We start from the raw sequence: 15,444 nt of genomic DNA on the forward strand, positions 1-15,444 counted from the left end.
ATTGGCCACTTGAAAGGGATCATTTCAAAGGATTCCATCTAAGGCTTTTTCATAGGCAATTATAAAATATGTAAATTTATACCATTCTTTAAATTATGTAGCATTTAATGATACTTCAACAACTACAATGATGCTTTTCTAATCAGATATAGGTACAAAAAGATATTTATTTCTGTTAAGCCAAGTCAATATGGATTTTTCTCAAAATGGAAATTTATTATAAATTTAGATATTTTTTAAATATTTAGAGATTTAATAAAATAGTTTTATGAGAATCAAAATTAAACACTAAATATCATAAAATCTAATATATTTTATTTTCACACATAAAGAAGAATTTTACATAACTTAGTAACAGTTGCAATCGCTGGTTTCTCGTTTTCGTGTTGTTTTTGTGCAGTTTCTAAGTAATGTAAAAAGCTGAAGATCAATAACAGTTGTTTATTGCATAAAATATATTGTAGAAGTTTGAAACCTTTAAATGAAAACAGAGTGACATTAATTCGTGATTAATATTATACATAAAACCACACCAGAGTCATCGGCATTAAATATATCTCGTTGAGCAAATAAGGAATGAACACACTGTCATTATCACTTTATAGCAGCATAGTTTTGTCCCTCTCCATCAAACATAGTTTCTACGGCAAAATTTGATACTGTTGCCAATTTAATGACCTAAAAGAACAGTTGATTTAGCTGATAATTTGCACGGTATATAGAATATTTTTCTCTGTGTGTACTTGTTTTACAGTAAGCAAATTAAAACTGATTCAATTATGAGATTTTTACATATACTGAGATTCAATTTTAATGGTTCTGGGGATAGTTCTGAAATGTGCTAATTAATTAGTGCTTACGATATTTTAAATTAAGAAATCAGGCGGAAACTTGTTTTATTTGAATAAGCACATCTTTTTTATCACAAAGCAATCGAAAATTAGAAAAATGTGGTACTAATAATGCAGTTGCAGAACGATTGAGAGTATTAACCATTTAATACTAATTTTACTTTTTTTTTTATACTTTTACTGTTAAGCTAATTCGAAAAAAATGTTTGCTCACAATTATTTTAAATATCGAAAATTTTAATCTGCCTGAAAGTAATATTTATTCATGGAAAATATAGTTTTTGTCTAATTTCATCACTTAAAATATTGTCTGCCTTAATTAATTAGCAAATTTTAATAATATACTTTCGAACTGTTAAGTACACAGTAGTAAGTAGTACAGTGCGCAAAAATAAATAAATAAATAAGCAGACCACCCTGATTAACTTTGATCTAATGATCGAATCATCACGTTCTAAGACTCAATCTTAATAGTTCAAGGTGGTTCAAGTTCAATATGCTAATTAATTAATTCAGACGATATTATTTAGAAAGCTTTCCAGCTGTTTAAAATCGCAATATATTACTACTCAAAGGGTTCAAAATTTAAGTTTTGTTTTACTTTGTGTCACATTTTATTAAAAAAAACTTGGACATAAAATGTTTAAATTTAATATGAAATACCCTCCTTATATTACAGATAGTGCCATGGTGGCTTAGAGGATAACGCGTTTGCCTTCCAATGAGGGAACCGGGTTCAAATTCCAGCAATGGCTCGTCGATACGAATTCCACTCCCAGGTCGCTCCGACCACACTACTAACGTGAAATATCCTCAGTGGAAAATGGAACATGGATTAGAGTACCCCTTTCCATTAGGCTAATCCTGGGAGGGTTTCGGGGTTTTCTTTTCAGTAAAGCGCAAATGTGGGTTACTTCGATCCAAAATTCCTCAATGAAGGCAAATTTCGCCCAATACTTAATCCAAGACTTTACTTGTTTTATGGATTGGGTTATAAAATTATGGAGTTGTATAAGTAGTCGTATACCCAAAATTGGGTTGCCTGTTCAACGACGGTTATAAAATATATTACAGATAATTGAGTGTATCAAAACTAAAAATACTTTCTACTAAGACTTGAAAATTCACTGTACCACTTTCAGGCTCTGGACATTTGGCAGATGGGAATAAGTTTATATTGCCTTGTTTATGGAGAAGTTCCCTTTCAAGACATAAACATCTTGGCCCTTTACACCAAGATTAAGTCTTCACCTGTTCATTTTCCTGACAAGTATGTACTCGCAAAAATTTGATTTTCCACAATTTGAAATGTCTTTTTTTGTTTTTAATTTTTCTTCAAAATAATGTTAATTTTCGTATTAAATTGTGTACAACTCTTAATTCTATTTTATTTAGAGTTCCAAGAATGGCATAGTTTTTTACGTTTTAAACTTCAAATAATCTTGAAGTTTCACATTTAACTTTCTTTTAGTTTTCTTTTCATAAAAAAAGAGATTGTGTAAGTCAAAAAATATGTAAGTTGAGTGCATGATTTGTGAATCATACCTAAAAATTTAACTCGTCCTCATGTAATCTATCGGATTTTCAATTTTGAAAATGTCAGGACTTTAACTTTATTTTGACCTCTTAAACTAATATTTGTATATTGTACAGCTTTAGGGAAGGAAAGGAATACCGGTAAATCAATTTTACCAGCTCAGTATTTACATTGGTTAAATATTTTTTTTTTCGAAAAGTTTCATATATCAACTACTTCAAGAAATCATTGTAAGCTCTAGTTATGTAAAGAAAACCTTTTTTTAAAAAAATTAACTTTATTGAAAAGGAAATAGTTTGAAATTCGCACTATTATGAAGTATGAATTCTTATGTGGAAATACGGCATCGCAAACCACGTGAAATATTAATAGTGTGTTAAGCTCTAGTGTTCATTGATTAAAGATAATGGTTGTTTGTCCAATATTAATGATCACAACTTTTTAAGTTGACCATAAATAATCATACAACATCTTCTACCATATTTGGATGATTTTTGTTGATCCAACAAAAAAAACATAACATGTTAGCCGTCCATCATGGTAGGGAAAACACATTTTATGTAACATTATATGATCGCTGTTTGTTTAACAGTGATAAATGACTTGCTGCTTGACCATTATAATGGTAAAACAACATCTTGCATCAAAATATGATCGTACGTCCATCAAAAATCAAGCATTACTTGGTGTTTCATCAACGTAGTACTAAAGTAACATTTCCCATTTTTAAAGGATGGAACATAGTTGGATATTGCTAAATGATAGTGACCATTAACACATGTTGGATCATCAAGAATTTGAAACTAAAATAAATCATCAAATTTCTTTGATGACATCATGAAGAATTTTGCTCTGGGATAGACTTAGCCTTCACAGAATATCACTTCTTTTTAAATTTGGACAACTTTATAATAAGGAAATTAGATTTAATTCAGAAAATGATGTAAAACTGGTCTTCCGAAAATTCTTTGATTCTCGTCTGCCTGGTTTTATCACATTTGTTAGAACAACTGTTGCTTGTATGGCAATAGGGTAAAGAAACTAGGGTTGCACACCTTGATGAATTAATTAGTAAGCTTTCAACCAACTCTGTCTTTTTATCACAAATAGCATACCTTATGACTTCAGAAAAAGTTTAAAATCTATGTATCATTCTCAGAAAAAGCGAAAATTTTACTGATTATTTTTTTTCTTCAAATAATCAATTCTTAAACTATGCTTCAATTTAATTAATAAGGGAACTGTTAAGGAATGACACTATTATAGTGGTTGAGATTGTAAATACGAACATAAGATAACATTGAGTCTTGACCTATCCGTCATTTTTATCGCGATCTTTGCAGAAACGAATGAAACTGGTATTGTTGGGGCATTATAACTAGTTAAAATTTTGATCAGTGATAAATTCTTTTGACCTTCATTTACCAAATTCTAATTGTGGCTATTAGAAAGTGAACCTTGAATTGTTATCAGGTGTAAAGATGCAGTTACAGTTGTAGTCGTCCAATTGTTTGCAAATGGTTGTTGTCGTAGAAATAAATAAACAATTTTGCATTAAATTAAAAATTTTCACAAATTTTTAAATATATCAAAAACAAATCAAATTTCAAAAGTTTAGTTTTTAAAAAAAAAATTTATATTTTAGATCACTTTTAGTATATTATCACTTTTATTTTTAAAAGAAAATTTTAAAAAAAATTGACGGAATTTACAAAAATAAATAGTGAACTCATGAAAGGCACTTAAAAAAGGGACTTCTTAAAGCATTTTTATTTCTTTTTTTTTTAATATCAAGGTCAATTTATTCATAATGTATAATTTGATTTCACAGATACAATGTAAGTGACAGTCTTAAAGACCTACTAAGTCAGATGCTTGAAAAAGACCCTAAACAAAGGATAAAATTGAAAGGAATAAAGGTGAGGAAGACTTTTTTTTAGCTATGAAATTCGTTTTCTACATATTTGCATCGTCACATAGTAAGCAAGATTTGCACGAACTAGTTAAAATTAATTTGCAAGAATTACACTATAGTAAAATTAAGTACTTGCATTATTTATATATTAGTTATTTGTAGATTTTATTATGTGTAGATTCATTATCTGTAGATATAATGATAAGGAACGGAAATAATTTATCGCACCTTTACGGGATGATGAAACTTAGCTTATCAATAGAACAAATATAAAATCCACTTTAATTTGTTTAGGAAAACATTTCACAGCACGAACAGAAGAAAAAAAACGTAAAAAATTTTTAATCTAATGATTTAAGTGCTGAATTCAAAACTTAAGGACTTAAGAAATACCCCTGAAACGCTCAAGTTAATTCTAAGATCTGTTATAGAGAGATTTGGGAATATTGATTAACGAAGCCTTCACAAATTGAATCCTTGACGTCTTAAACGGAGTCGATGACGTCATTGACTTATTCCAAATGCTATTGTATCTATATGTTTCTATTGCGATCATTACCAAAGTAAAAAAGTAAGTTTAAAACAAGTTTAAAATATAAAAAAAAATTTACTTTCGTACGATGGTAACTGTTGCGATGATACAATAGTACATGTGATAAATTACAAGTCATGTTTCAATTTGTTGGGACGTAAATAGTGCAATATATTTTCACAAAATCATAATAAACAGGACCTTGGCAAAAGGAACATCAAGTTTTAATTTTAGATTCACAAAAAAATTAAATAGATTTTTTTCAAACTCTCTAAATCGGGACCTTTTTACAAAAACTCTGAACAGACACTTAAGTGATTAGAGCAAAAAATTAAGTTACAAAATCAGGCTAAAAAACGTACGTTCGATAATCAGATATTTTTTATAGGGTATTAGCTCTAAATTTTTATAATTATAATAGTTTGCCAGAAAAACAGATAGTTTCTCATAATTTCGAATACAAAAATAAGTAACTGGATCATTGCCTTTTTCTATGATATATAATGATCCAAAACCATTACTGAATTTTTAGTTGCAAAAGATATTAAATTAAATCGAATGCTGCTCAGCTCTATGATTTGGAATAGTTACAGAGAATTAATTCAAAAACACACTGTAATTCCTCCATTTATAACAAGTGTTATTAAATGAAAATAAATTTTACAAAATAAAAGAAAAACTGCTATACAAGTACATTTTTTTCATATTTCTCCTGAAATACTTGACGAAATATTTTGTATTTTCAGAACTGCTTAGATATTTCGATTTCGCATACATATCAATGAAGTTTAAAGTTTTTAGAGGTATGAGGGACTGACTATAAATTAACAACGGAAAATAATGTTTTTGAACACCCAATGCCAAAAAAATGTAGTAATAATTTTCTAATTTCTGACAGTTATTTTGTTTATTATATGGCAATAATTACACAGAATTTCGTGAGCCTAGCTTAAAGATTCATGAAGATATGGACATTTTTTTTCCAAAAATAATTTTTTTGTTTTATGTTTTTGTCTAATTTTAAAAATATTCAATAAAATTAAATAAATTTTTTAGAGTATTTTAAGATAATTAAAAATTTTTGCTTTGCAATTTAAATTTTTTTTCTTTATTTTGTTGTGAATCGTATTTGGCAACTAATCAAAATGAAAATTTAAAAAGTTACAAACAATTCTCAAAGTATTTTTCGTACTTTTGAAAAGAAAGCTCAAAATGATAAGGATTTTTTTACCAATATTATTTTGTATCGTAAGGCAGAATTTAATAACAAATGATAATACCTTACAATAAATGTTCATACACCATAATATGTTTTAGTAAGGAAAAAAAATTGATGAAAAAAAAGATACTTTTATGGGGGATGATCCCCAAGAATGCCGGGGTCGTTTTTAATGAATCTTATTTAATAGTACAAAATGAAATATATATGGAAAACCCGTTTTAATTTTAAACATCTTATCTTTTTTTTAACAAAAAGTTAAAAAAAACTACTTGGAAAATTGTTTGAAACTTTTTAAAATTTTAAGATACTGAAATCGGACTTTTTCATTAGTTGTCAAATACGATTTTCTACAAAATAATAAATAAGTTAGTAGTTCTTTTATATTGCTCTTTCCACGCATGAGCAGTATAAAAGAACTACTTTAATTAATTATATCTTAACTAGGAGGCTTCGCCCCCTGCCCGCTTGCGCTCGCCAACCTCCGGAACTGCTTTCGCAGTTCATTTAGGATTGCTTCGCAATCCGATGCTCGCTCATTGGATACGTTCTTAACGTCTAGCTTTGGTATACTTTTTTGAACACTGAAATTCCGAAAACTTTTCATTGTAGAAAATTCTAATTTTTTCATTTTAATCTTCATTCTAATCTTCATTCTAATCTTTCATTCTAATCTTTGCATTTCAATGTTAATTTGAAATTGCAAACAGTTCGCATATTTTTCTTAATCACATTATTCTAAATTCCAGTTGTTGAGAAAAGTAACTTTTGTAAGTTTTGTTTTAAAGTCTTTCCCACCAGAGGGCTAAGACCATGTGTTGTAAAACAATATGAAATAGTACTGAACGCCGAATGTGAAGCATCGGCTTCAATGAAGATAATTTTGTGAGAATTTTTTTGATAATTCGGTGAGAATTCACCTGATTAGACATATGATGCTCACTACGTGCTCTTGCGCTCCGAATCCTATCAATTAAAAATGAAAACTGTTCCCAACGCGAGAAAAGAAATATAATCGGTTTTATTGATACATACGTATTAGCGTTTTATATAATATAGATAGATTACATATTTTGGACTAATTTTTCTCAGATTTTAATTTAAAAAAATTTATAATTAATTTTAAAATGTTCTTAAAATTTTGTTTAATTTTTAGTTTAGTAAAATTGTGTTTGTTAGAATATTTTTAAAGCTGTAGAAAAAGAATGTAAGACAAAGAAATTAATTTTTAACAAAAATGTCCATATCTCTATAAATATTAAAGCTAGGTTTACAAAATTTTGTGCAATTTTTGCACATGATAACCAGAATAGTTGTTACAAGTTACAAATCTTTGTTACAATTTTTGGCATAAAGTGATCAAAAGCGTTATTTTCCGTTTGTAATTTATTGTCGGTCCCTAAAGCCTCTAAAAGCTTTGAACTTCATTGATAAGTATGAGAACTCACATGATGTAAATACCTCTGAAGTTATAAAATGATTCCTTGAGTATTTCTTTAGAAATATGAAAATAATCTCATGAAATATTCTCATGAATAGTATAGAAGATTTCCCATCATTTTATCCCCCCCCCTCCCTGTGCACTGGATTACAACTATGTTTTTTTTTTTTTTACTTTAGGAGCACAAATGGATAACACAAAATGGTTTAAGTCTTCTGCCCAATGAAGAAGAAAACTGCCGACAGATTGAAATTACTCAAGAAGATATTCAGAAGTCTATTCAGTGTATTCCTAAACTGGGAACTTTGGTAAGACAAATATTAATAATATTTTGTAATTCATAAGCAATAATCATTACTTTACACTGTACTTATTATTGTGTTCACCTTCTTTTGAAATAACCATTATACTCGAATGTTTTTTCCTTCCTGGGTTCTTCTGCACCTGCATGTAAAGGTTCAATCTTAAGTATTTGTGGAAACGATTGAAAAGGGATTGCATTGGAAGTATATATTTATAATGAAGTGAAAAAATATAATTTTAACTAAATCAATTTAAAGCAGTTGATGTAATCATGCTATCTAAATTAGATGTTCAGCACTAATTCTATGAATTGGTCATTCAGCTTCAATTAAGAGGTGCAGGAAAAATAATGTAAATCCTGTCCAACTTGAAAACAATGTGCTCAATAAATAAATGCATGTATCAATGAATTGATTCGCTCACTATTAGATAAATAAATGAAGCGATAGAGTAGCGAATCGATGAATTGGCATAAAATGAGCGGTTCCATCAGTTAATTATCAAGTCATTGTAGGAATGAACCAACTCTTTTTAAAATTTATAAAATGGCTTATTCATCGGTTCGCTAATTTACTTATATTATTGATTTGCTGATTCATTCATTTTCGTTTAGGCCACTCTGATTTTAAAATCCATTTTTCAAATTATATCACGTGAAAGTATATATCATTTTATAAAACAATTCTCTGTGTTTAAGCTGAATTTACAATTTAGGCCTAATGAGGACAAGTAATGAGTGACTTGTAATGCCGATTACTTGTTCTACTAAAAGCTAACTGTACATTAATAATACTCGTAGTTACGATTATAATTACTTAAAAAGCAAATCGATAATATTCAAATCGGTGTTATACCATAGACTCTCGGTGGCTATGGTTATACCCTGTTTGATGGTGTAATGACAGGTTAGGTCTCTGATGAATATGCTTATCCCACTGAGTATATGAACAAAGGTAAGGATTAAAAAAAAAACCTTATCTTATTAGTTCGCGAAGGTTAACTCAAATATGCCGATTAAACAGTACATAGGATATTTTAATTTACGAAATCAATTACAAAAATTTAATTGTTCTGAATAAACACGCATTTTTTTTCTTCAATGGATTCGAACTCTCGACCCACAAAATATGGGTGGTAGTCAAAATCAGGAAAATTGTAGTCCCCATGCTTTGGTCAGGACTAACGAAATGCGTTTATGAAAGATAATTCCATGCAAAAACAAGTTTTAAATGGTATTTTTTATTATTATATTTAATAGTGGTCGAAACATTTCTGAATTGTGTGAATTACTTAATTTTCAAGAATGTAGTTTTTTTTATCGCCAAACACAAATATCGAATGCCATCGGTCAAATAGTTCGTGAGAAATGAAATTAAATATACGACTTTTTCAAAAAAGTTGATATCTTAAAGCAGTGATTCTCAACAACTGTGCCGCGGCACTTTTGTGTGCTGCCGAATATTAGAAATGGTACAATAAAAATTTTAATCCTTTTTTTTAGAAAACTCAATGACTATTAAAATTATTAATTAACAAAAGAAAGAAAGCTAAATATTAACTTTCAAACGGAAATAAAAGCTAATCATTATAGTAAGCTATGCAATTTATAATTCTAAAAGCAAATTAACAAAGGATAACTAACAAAAAATAAGCTAACAATTAATAATTAGCAATAATACTAATTAACAAGAAATCGCAAAAAATAATAATTAATGTAAAAAACTAACAGTTAATAACAATAGAAAACAAGCTAACAATTAATAACTAGTAAAAAAAATAAATAACTGTTACTAACCAATTAAAAACTAATCGAAAGAAATAATTAATCCCAAAATAAACGTGCTTTTGTAGTACATATTATTTTATTTCACATTCAAAATTATTATCACAAACAATTTAACACAGTGTGTTATAGGTAAGAAAACAACTTTTAAACTAATTTTTTTCATTGTATGCCGTCAAATTTCGAAATCGTTAAAATTTTGCCGCCGCCAAAAAAAGGTTGAGAATCAATGTCTTACTTAAAGGCTATTCGACGTATTGCTCTGAAATTTCGTACTTTGCCGTTGAAAATTACTTAGTTTAAAATTAAACATTTGTATATCAAACAAATCAAAAAATTTTCCACTACTACTAAATAACATGATAAAAACTATATTTATTAAAAGTTCTTTTTTGTAAGAAATTATCTTTGAATAAATGAAACTAATGCGTGCAAAAAAAGATTTCAATTCACAAGCAAAGTTCTAAAGACATGTAATAAAATTCCATATCTTTAGAGCTTTGATCGAAATTCGCAAAAAGAAACCTTAGCGTAAAGCAGTCCAAACTTTCGATTTTCCAAATTGCGGCTGCACCCACCCCCCAAACTTAAGGGTCAAGAATCTGCTAACAATTGGTTTGTTTAATCTGAAAAGTACGTTCTGTGTATGATTTCGTAATTTAAACTATAGTCTGCTCTAGTCATTTAGTATACTTAATTGATAGAAGGTGAGCCCTTCGATTCATTAAGATTGAGTCTAAGCACATGAAAATTTGATCATTAGGAGAAAAGGTTATCTAGGGTATTCAGTTTTTTCATTTTTTATTTTGTGAACTGTGCATAAAAAAGAGATACAAAATTCCTACTAGTAACATCTGTGAAAGAAAGTAATTGCGAAATATTTTTGATGGATTCAAAGAGTAAATACAAGTTTTTTTTAAAATTTATGAAGTTAAACAGAATGAGATTCACAGGGATTACTTGCTATTTAGAAACAACTAGTCCAACACAAAAGATTTTCAATCCAAAACTAATTAGTAGTAGAGCTTCAATACGTCCAAACTTCAGTGACTGAATTCCATTTACGCGGTAGTCAAAACAATTTAGGTATTTACTAGCACAATTTAGTGACAAAGAGAACTGTTGGAGAAATTTTCTGCAGAAAGGAAATGTCCACCCGGACTGTCATGGCACTGATGTGATACGTTCTATAAATTAGCAATGATAATTATTGATGAAAAATGCTCCATGTGTTATATTTTACTGAATAAATAAAATTATACTTATTCACACCTGCTAAACCCTGTAATATGATAGTGTTACAATTTTGTATTTTCAAGACTAGTATACTGTCGTGCAATTGAAAAAACAATGTAAGTGCTTCACGATTGATTCCGAGAAAAGTGGCTTGACAACTTTTTCCTTCTATTGATTATGCTATAAACGCTAAAATAAAAATTTAAAAAACTCATGAAACAAAATTTATTTTTGAAAAAGTATTTTTTTTGCAGCATGTAGTCTACCATACAAAGATACAATTTATATAAAAAATCTAAATTTTGAATTTTTTGTCTCTTACGTTGATTTTTCGGAATATAAAAAAAAAAAGATATGTTAAAATTTTGCGCAGCGTAAAAATAAATACCTATATCATTGAATAATTATTTTGTATCTAATGAACTTTTTTTTTCTGCAAAATTATGTTAACTATGTTTCACATGGAAACCACTGAAGTGTTGAAAGGCGAACTAGTCTTACTGACATGACAATTTTTAAATATGAAAACTTCCAACAGTTAATTCTATAGTAATCAGATCTATCCTCTTAAACATCTAAAGTTGGCAATATTTTAGTTCAGCAATGTTAAAAAGACTAGTTCCTGAGAAGTACACGATCATACCAGCCATGGCCTGGATTTAAACCCTGGTCACTTGTATATTAGCGTTATATTACTTCACATGTTGGGATTTACGTTATTTTTATAGTTAAATAAAAATTGTATGATACCAGCATAATAATTTTAACATGTAGTTTAATTCCTCAAATTATGTAGATTTTTTTTATTGTATTTGCTGAAGATTAGATAATTATGTGTTTTAATAAAAAAGAAATTTCTATAACTCCTTATGATGTCACAATAGGCATTACATATTTTCTAGCTTTTAAAATTACTTTAATTTCATAAATTTATTTATTTTTAATCATTCCTAATCTAATTTTAATTCATTTAAACCAAATATTTAATTTTTATTACATTTTATAATAAACTAATACAAATATTTTATTCTCTTCTTAACACTCTATGTAACGGCTAATTTTTTAATACAAATGTAAAGCTCATTAAATCACTGCCACGACTAAATCGAAAACAAAATCTATTTGTAACTCTTAATTCTATATTTCTCTAACCACAAAAATGTTTCAGTTACAAGGTTATACTAATTCTCACTATCCTTTTTGGCGATTAGCAATAGCCAAATTATTTTAAATTCAACATTGATTACGGGGATTGGTTTTGTTTTCGGCTATTTTATCTTTTAATAAATCGCCAACCATGCATCTCTTCCCCTGCTTCGAACTGTCTGTTGCGAACAATTCAATCACTTTTAAAATGTGGCTGGTCACGGGAAATTTCTCATGGCTTGTTCTCACTGATATTATTATTATATCACTTAAAATGTATTTTTTATAAAATATTCTTTAGTTTTGCGTCTCGTGCTCTACAATTGTTACCGAGTAAAAATTTATTATGATCCTGATTTCATCTTCAATTATACCATACAACTATAACCACGCCAAATTCCATCATTATACTCCCTAACGATGCATGAGGTCTTACTCTCCAAAAGACAACTTTTTGATATTATTGAATGATTCTTAGATCATATTGTGCAGTAAAAGATAAAAAAATAAAGAATATTTTTACTTGTGTTTCAGATCCTGGTGAAAAGCATGTTGAAGAAGCATTCATTCAGCAATCCTTTCAAATTCAGCAATGCATGCAGCAAGAAACTTTCTCCTCTCTCAACCGCACAAGCTTCTTCATCTGAATCGCTCCTCGAGAAGTACGTTTCTTAAACAATATGAATGTTTTGGCATAATTTTTACTGAATTTTGCAATACTCATGTTATAAAAAATTACTAATTAAGTTGAAATTTATATAAATGACAAAGATACGGTGAATATTGCAAATTTCATATAACATATAGACAATCACTATAGAGTTTCAGTTTATTTGGCAAATCGTATATTCTAAATTGCCAACATCTGTAAAGACTTCTGAAAGCTTAAATCCCTTGTTTATAATGCAGAACTAAACATTTCCCTTCACTTATATTAGCAAAATTTCCATACATTCATGTAAAAATCAAAACATACAGCGTACATAATACTGGGGAACAAATTCCTTGCTGCCTAATTCAGGTGTAAGGATTTTAAATATGAAATTAATTTCTCTCCTAAGGCAACAGGTCTGTCTTAAAAGAACATTTTTTATCTATTTTTTGTCGAAATGTGCAAGTTTAAAAGGTCCCATTAGATTAACAAGGGTCCCATAAATGTTGCAACGAACTTCTAGGAGAGTTTGGGCTCATCAGGATTAAAATTGAATAGGAACCCAACCACAAATGTCACCGTACACATTTAGGAGTGTTTCCCTATTATGACCTGCTTAGAAGCACAATAGGGAAACGCCCGTAACGGCGTACGGCTACATTTCCGAGCATGTGTTCCTGATAATGTGATGTGCCCTAACTCTCCCAGAAGCTTTTTGAAACATTTATGTGACTTCCCTTGTTATACATAACGTTTTTAAACTTACACATTTTGACAAAGAATAGACTAAAAATGTCATTTTAAGAAAAAAGAAATCTGTAGCTTGGTGAGCGAAACAGTTTGCAGAAAGTCAGTCATACAAAAGTATTTAAGATCAGCAATATGACTCTTGCAACAGAAAAAAAAACGTTCCCAAATGTTTTAATTTTAAGCTAATTATACTTGAACACATAAATTTAATAAAACATTTATGCCCAATGCAATTTATGTACACAGTTTTTGTTTAAATGGGTCAATTGAATCGTAAAGAAACCAGTCTTATCTTTGAATTTATGGCATAAAATTTCGGTGTAAAAGATTTTTTTTAAAGAGTTCTATAAAAACGGTTTTGTGAACTGCTTACTCGTGATTGTTTCTAATTTAAAGCTGTTTTCTTTTCAGGCAATAAAAACAAATCCTTCATCTGTAAGTTATCAAAGAGTTGGCCAAAGGCATTGTCATAAAGATAAAAATTTCCAAAAAGTATTTATCTTAGTATGCATAATTCTATAAAGGATCTACACTACGCCTCGTGAAGCCTTGCTTTTTAATTATTATACATTTAGTATTTATTACTACAAAAACAAAACTTATTACATCTTTTGCCTCCAAATATGAGTATAATGCATTTTTTTATATTTCAGGAAAGTGTTACCTGCCTTACTTGAAATAAATTCAGTTAGCATAGAAGACCAATAACATATGCTGTTTTCTTCAAAGCATTTCTAACGTTTCTATGTATATAAAATCTTCTGATATTCTGTATCTATTTGTACATACATTTCGAATACTTTAAAATTAATATTCTCAAACTTTAACTTGGCTTTCTACATTTAAATACTTCTTCTGAATGCTCTTCTCTGAAAATACTATATTTATTCTTGTTCTATTTTGATAAATATTTTCACATGTTTTTGAGTATGTTTCATTCTTTAATTCCATTGCATTTCAAACTATTTGCATGCAAAATCTGCAGTTTAAAATGGGATGTACAGTGCGCAAAAAATAAATGATCCACCCTGAATAACTTATGATCTAATGTAGCATCTTCACGTTCTAGGAATCAATCTTAATGGTTCGAGAGGGGGATCTAAAATAGGCTAATTAATAAGTGCTGACGATATCATACACAAAAACTTACTTTGAGTGAATAAAGTACCTATTTTCGACGTACTAGGATCTGGGAAATATAGTCAGGAGAGTGATCCAGAATTTGGACTCCTTACTGCCAGTTTTATTTTTTGCTTATTTCGCCAAATCTCGAGAACTTCTAAAGCGAATAGAAAATTTTTTGATCACATTTATCTTTGGACAAACTAATTTTATAATTGTGGGCAAAAATGTTTCAATTCACGTAAAAAGCTTTCGAGATATTTTGAAATACGCTAAAAGTAAAGTTACCGTGAAGGGGACCAAACTCTGGACCGCTCTAACTATTAGGAATATTATTTCCTATATTGCGACTACCCCTTTATATTGGGGATCGGAATATCCGAATCCGTTGGGGAAGTTTATTTATTCAGAGATAGTTTTATTGGGGATGTTTATTTATTTATAAATGTTTATTCAGAGAAAATACGTTTTTTTGTTTGATTGTGTAACTTAAAATATGGTCTGCACTAATTAATTAGCATATTTGAAATCACCCTCTTGAACCATTAAGTTTGAGTCATAGAACGTGATCAAAGGTCACATTGGTAGATTTACAGTATATATACAGACTTTCCTCACTACCATTGGGTGTAGTTAGGGCATACATATATGCTGTAAATCTACCAGTGACAATATGTATTTAACATATTGTCATTTCTTTAAATAAATTTTCAACAGTAAGAAATACTTTGAAGACTAAAATAAAATGCACCGGAAAGAAAATTTTGAACTAAACGGTTGTACGTGTAACAAATTGCACTGCAGTTCAAAACTAGCAGAATTATTAGACTAAATATATCCAGATCCACTGAATCGATTTAAATTTCAGTATGAGAAAAAGGTTTTATAATACAAACGACATATCGAATCAACAGTTATAAATCGCCCGCACGCACGGAGGGTCATACATGCGTAATG

The 15,444-nt window shown here is 29.0% G+C and overlaps 1 protein-coding gene and 1 long non-coding RNA gene across 6 annotated transcripts in view; one reads left to right on the forward strand and one right to left on the reverse strand.

Moving 5' to 3' along the window:
• The window catches only part of LOC107448732 (calcium/calmodulin-dependent protein kinase kinase 2), a 149,183-nt gene extending 134,896 nt beyond the window's left edge, over positions 1-14,287 (forward strand). For all 5 annotated transcript variants that reach the window (XM_071181596.1, XM_043044982.2, XM_043044998.2 and 2 more), the window contains 5 exons: positions 1,994-2,121; positions 4,220-4,307; positions 7,675-7,803; positions 12,498-12,625; positions 14,019-14,287. In XM_071181596.1, the coding sequence (XP_071037697.1) occupies positions 1,994-2,121; positions 4,220-4,307; positions 7,675-7,803; positions 12,498-12,625; positions 14,019-14,073 (528 nt within the window). In that variant the 3' untranslated portion in view covers positions 14,074-14,287. The remainder of the gene's footprint in view (positions 1-1,993; positions 2,122-4,219; positions 4,308-7,674; positions 7,804-12,497; positions 12,626-14,018) is intronic.
• Positions 331-12,621, reverse strand: LOC122269876 (uncharacterized). Its single transcript, XR_006225445.2, has 3 exons — positions 12,487-12,621; positions 7,882-7,939; positions 331-678 (listed from the first exon to the last, which is right to left on the reverse strand). It is a non-coding gene; the product is annotated as an uncharacterized lncRNA (long non-coding RNA).
• Positions 14,288-15,444: the final 1,157 nt, after the last annotated feature.

This window comes from Parasteatoda tepidariorum, chromosome 1, assembly GCF_043381705.1.
Source record: "Parasteatoda tepidariorum isolate YZ-2023 chromosome 1, CAS_Ptep_4.0, whole genome shotgun sequence".
NCBI lineage: Eukaryota > Metazoa > Arthropoda > Arachnida > Araneae > Theridiidae > Parasteatoda > Parasteatoda tepidariorum.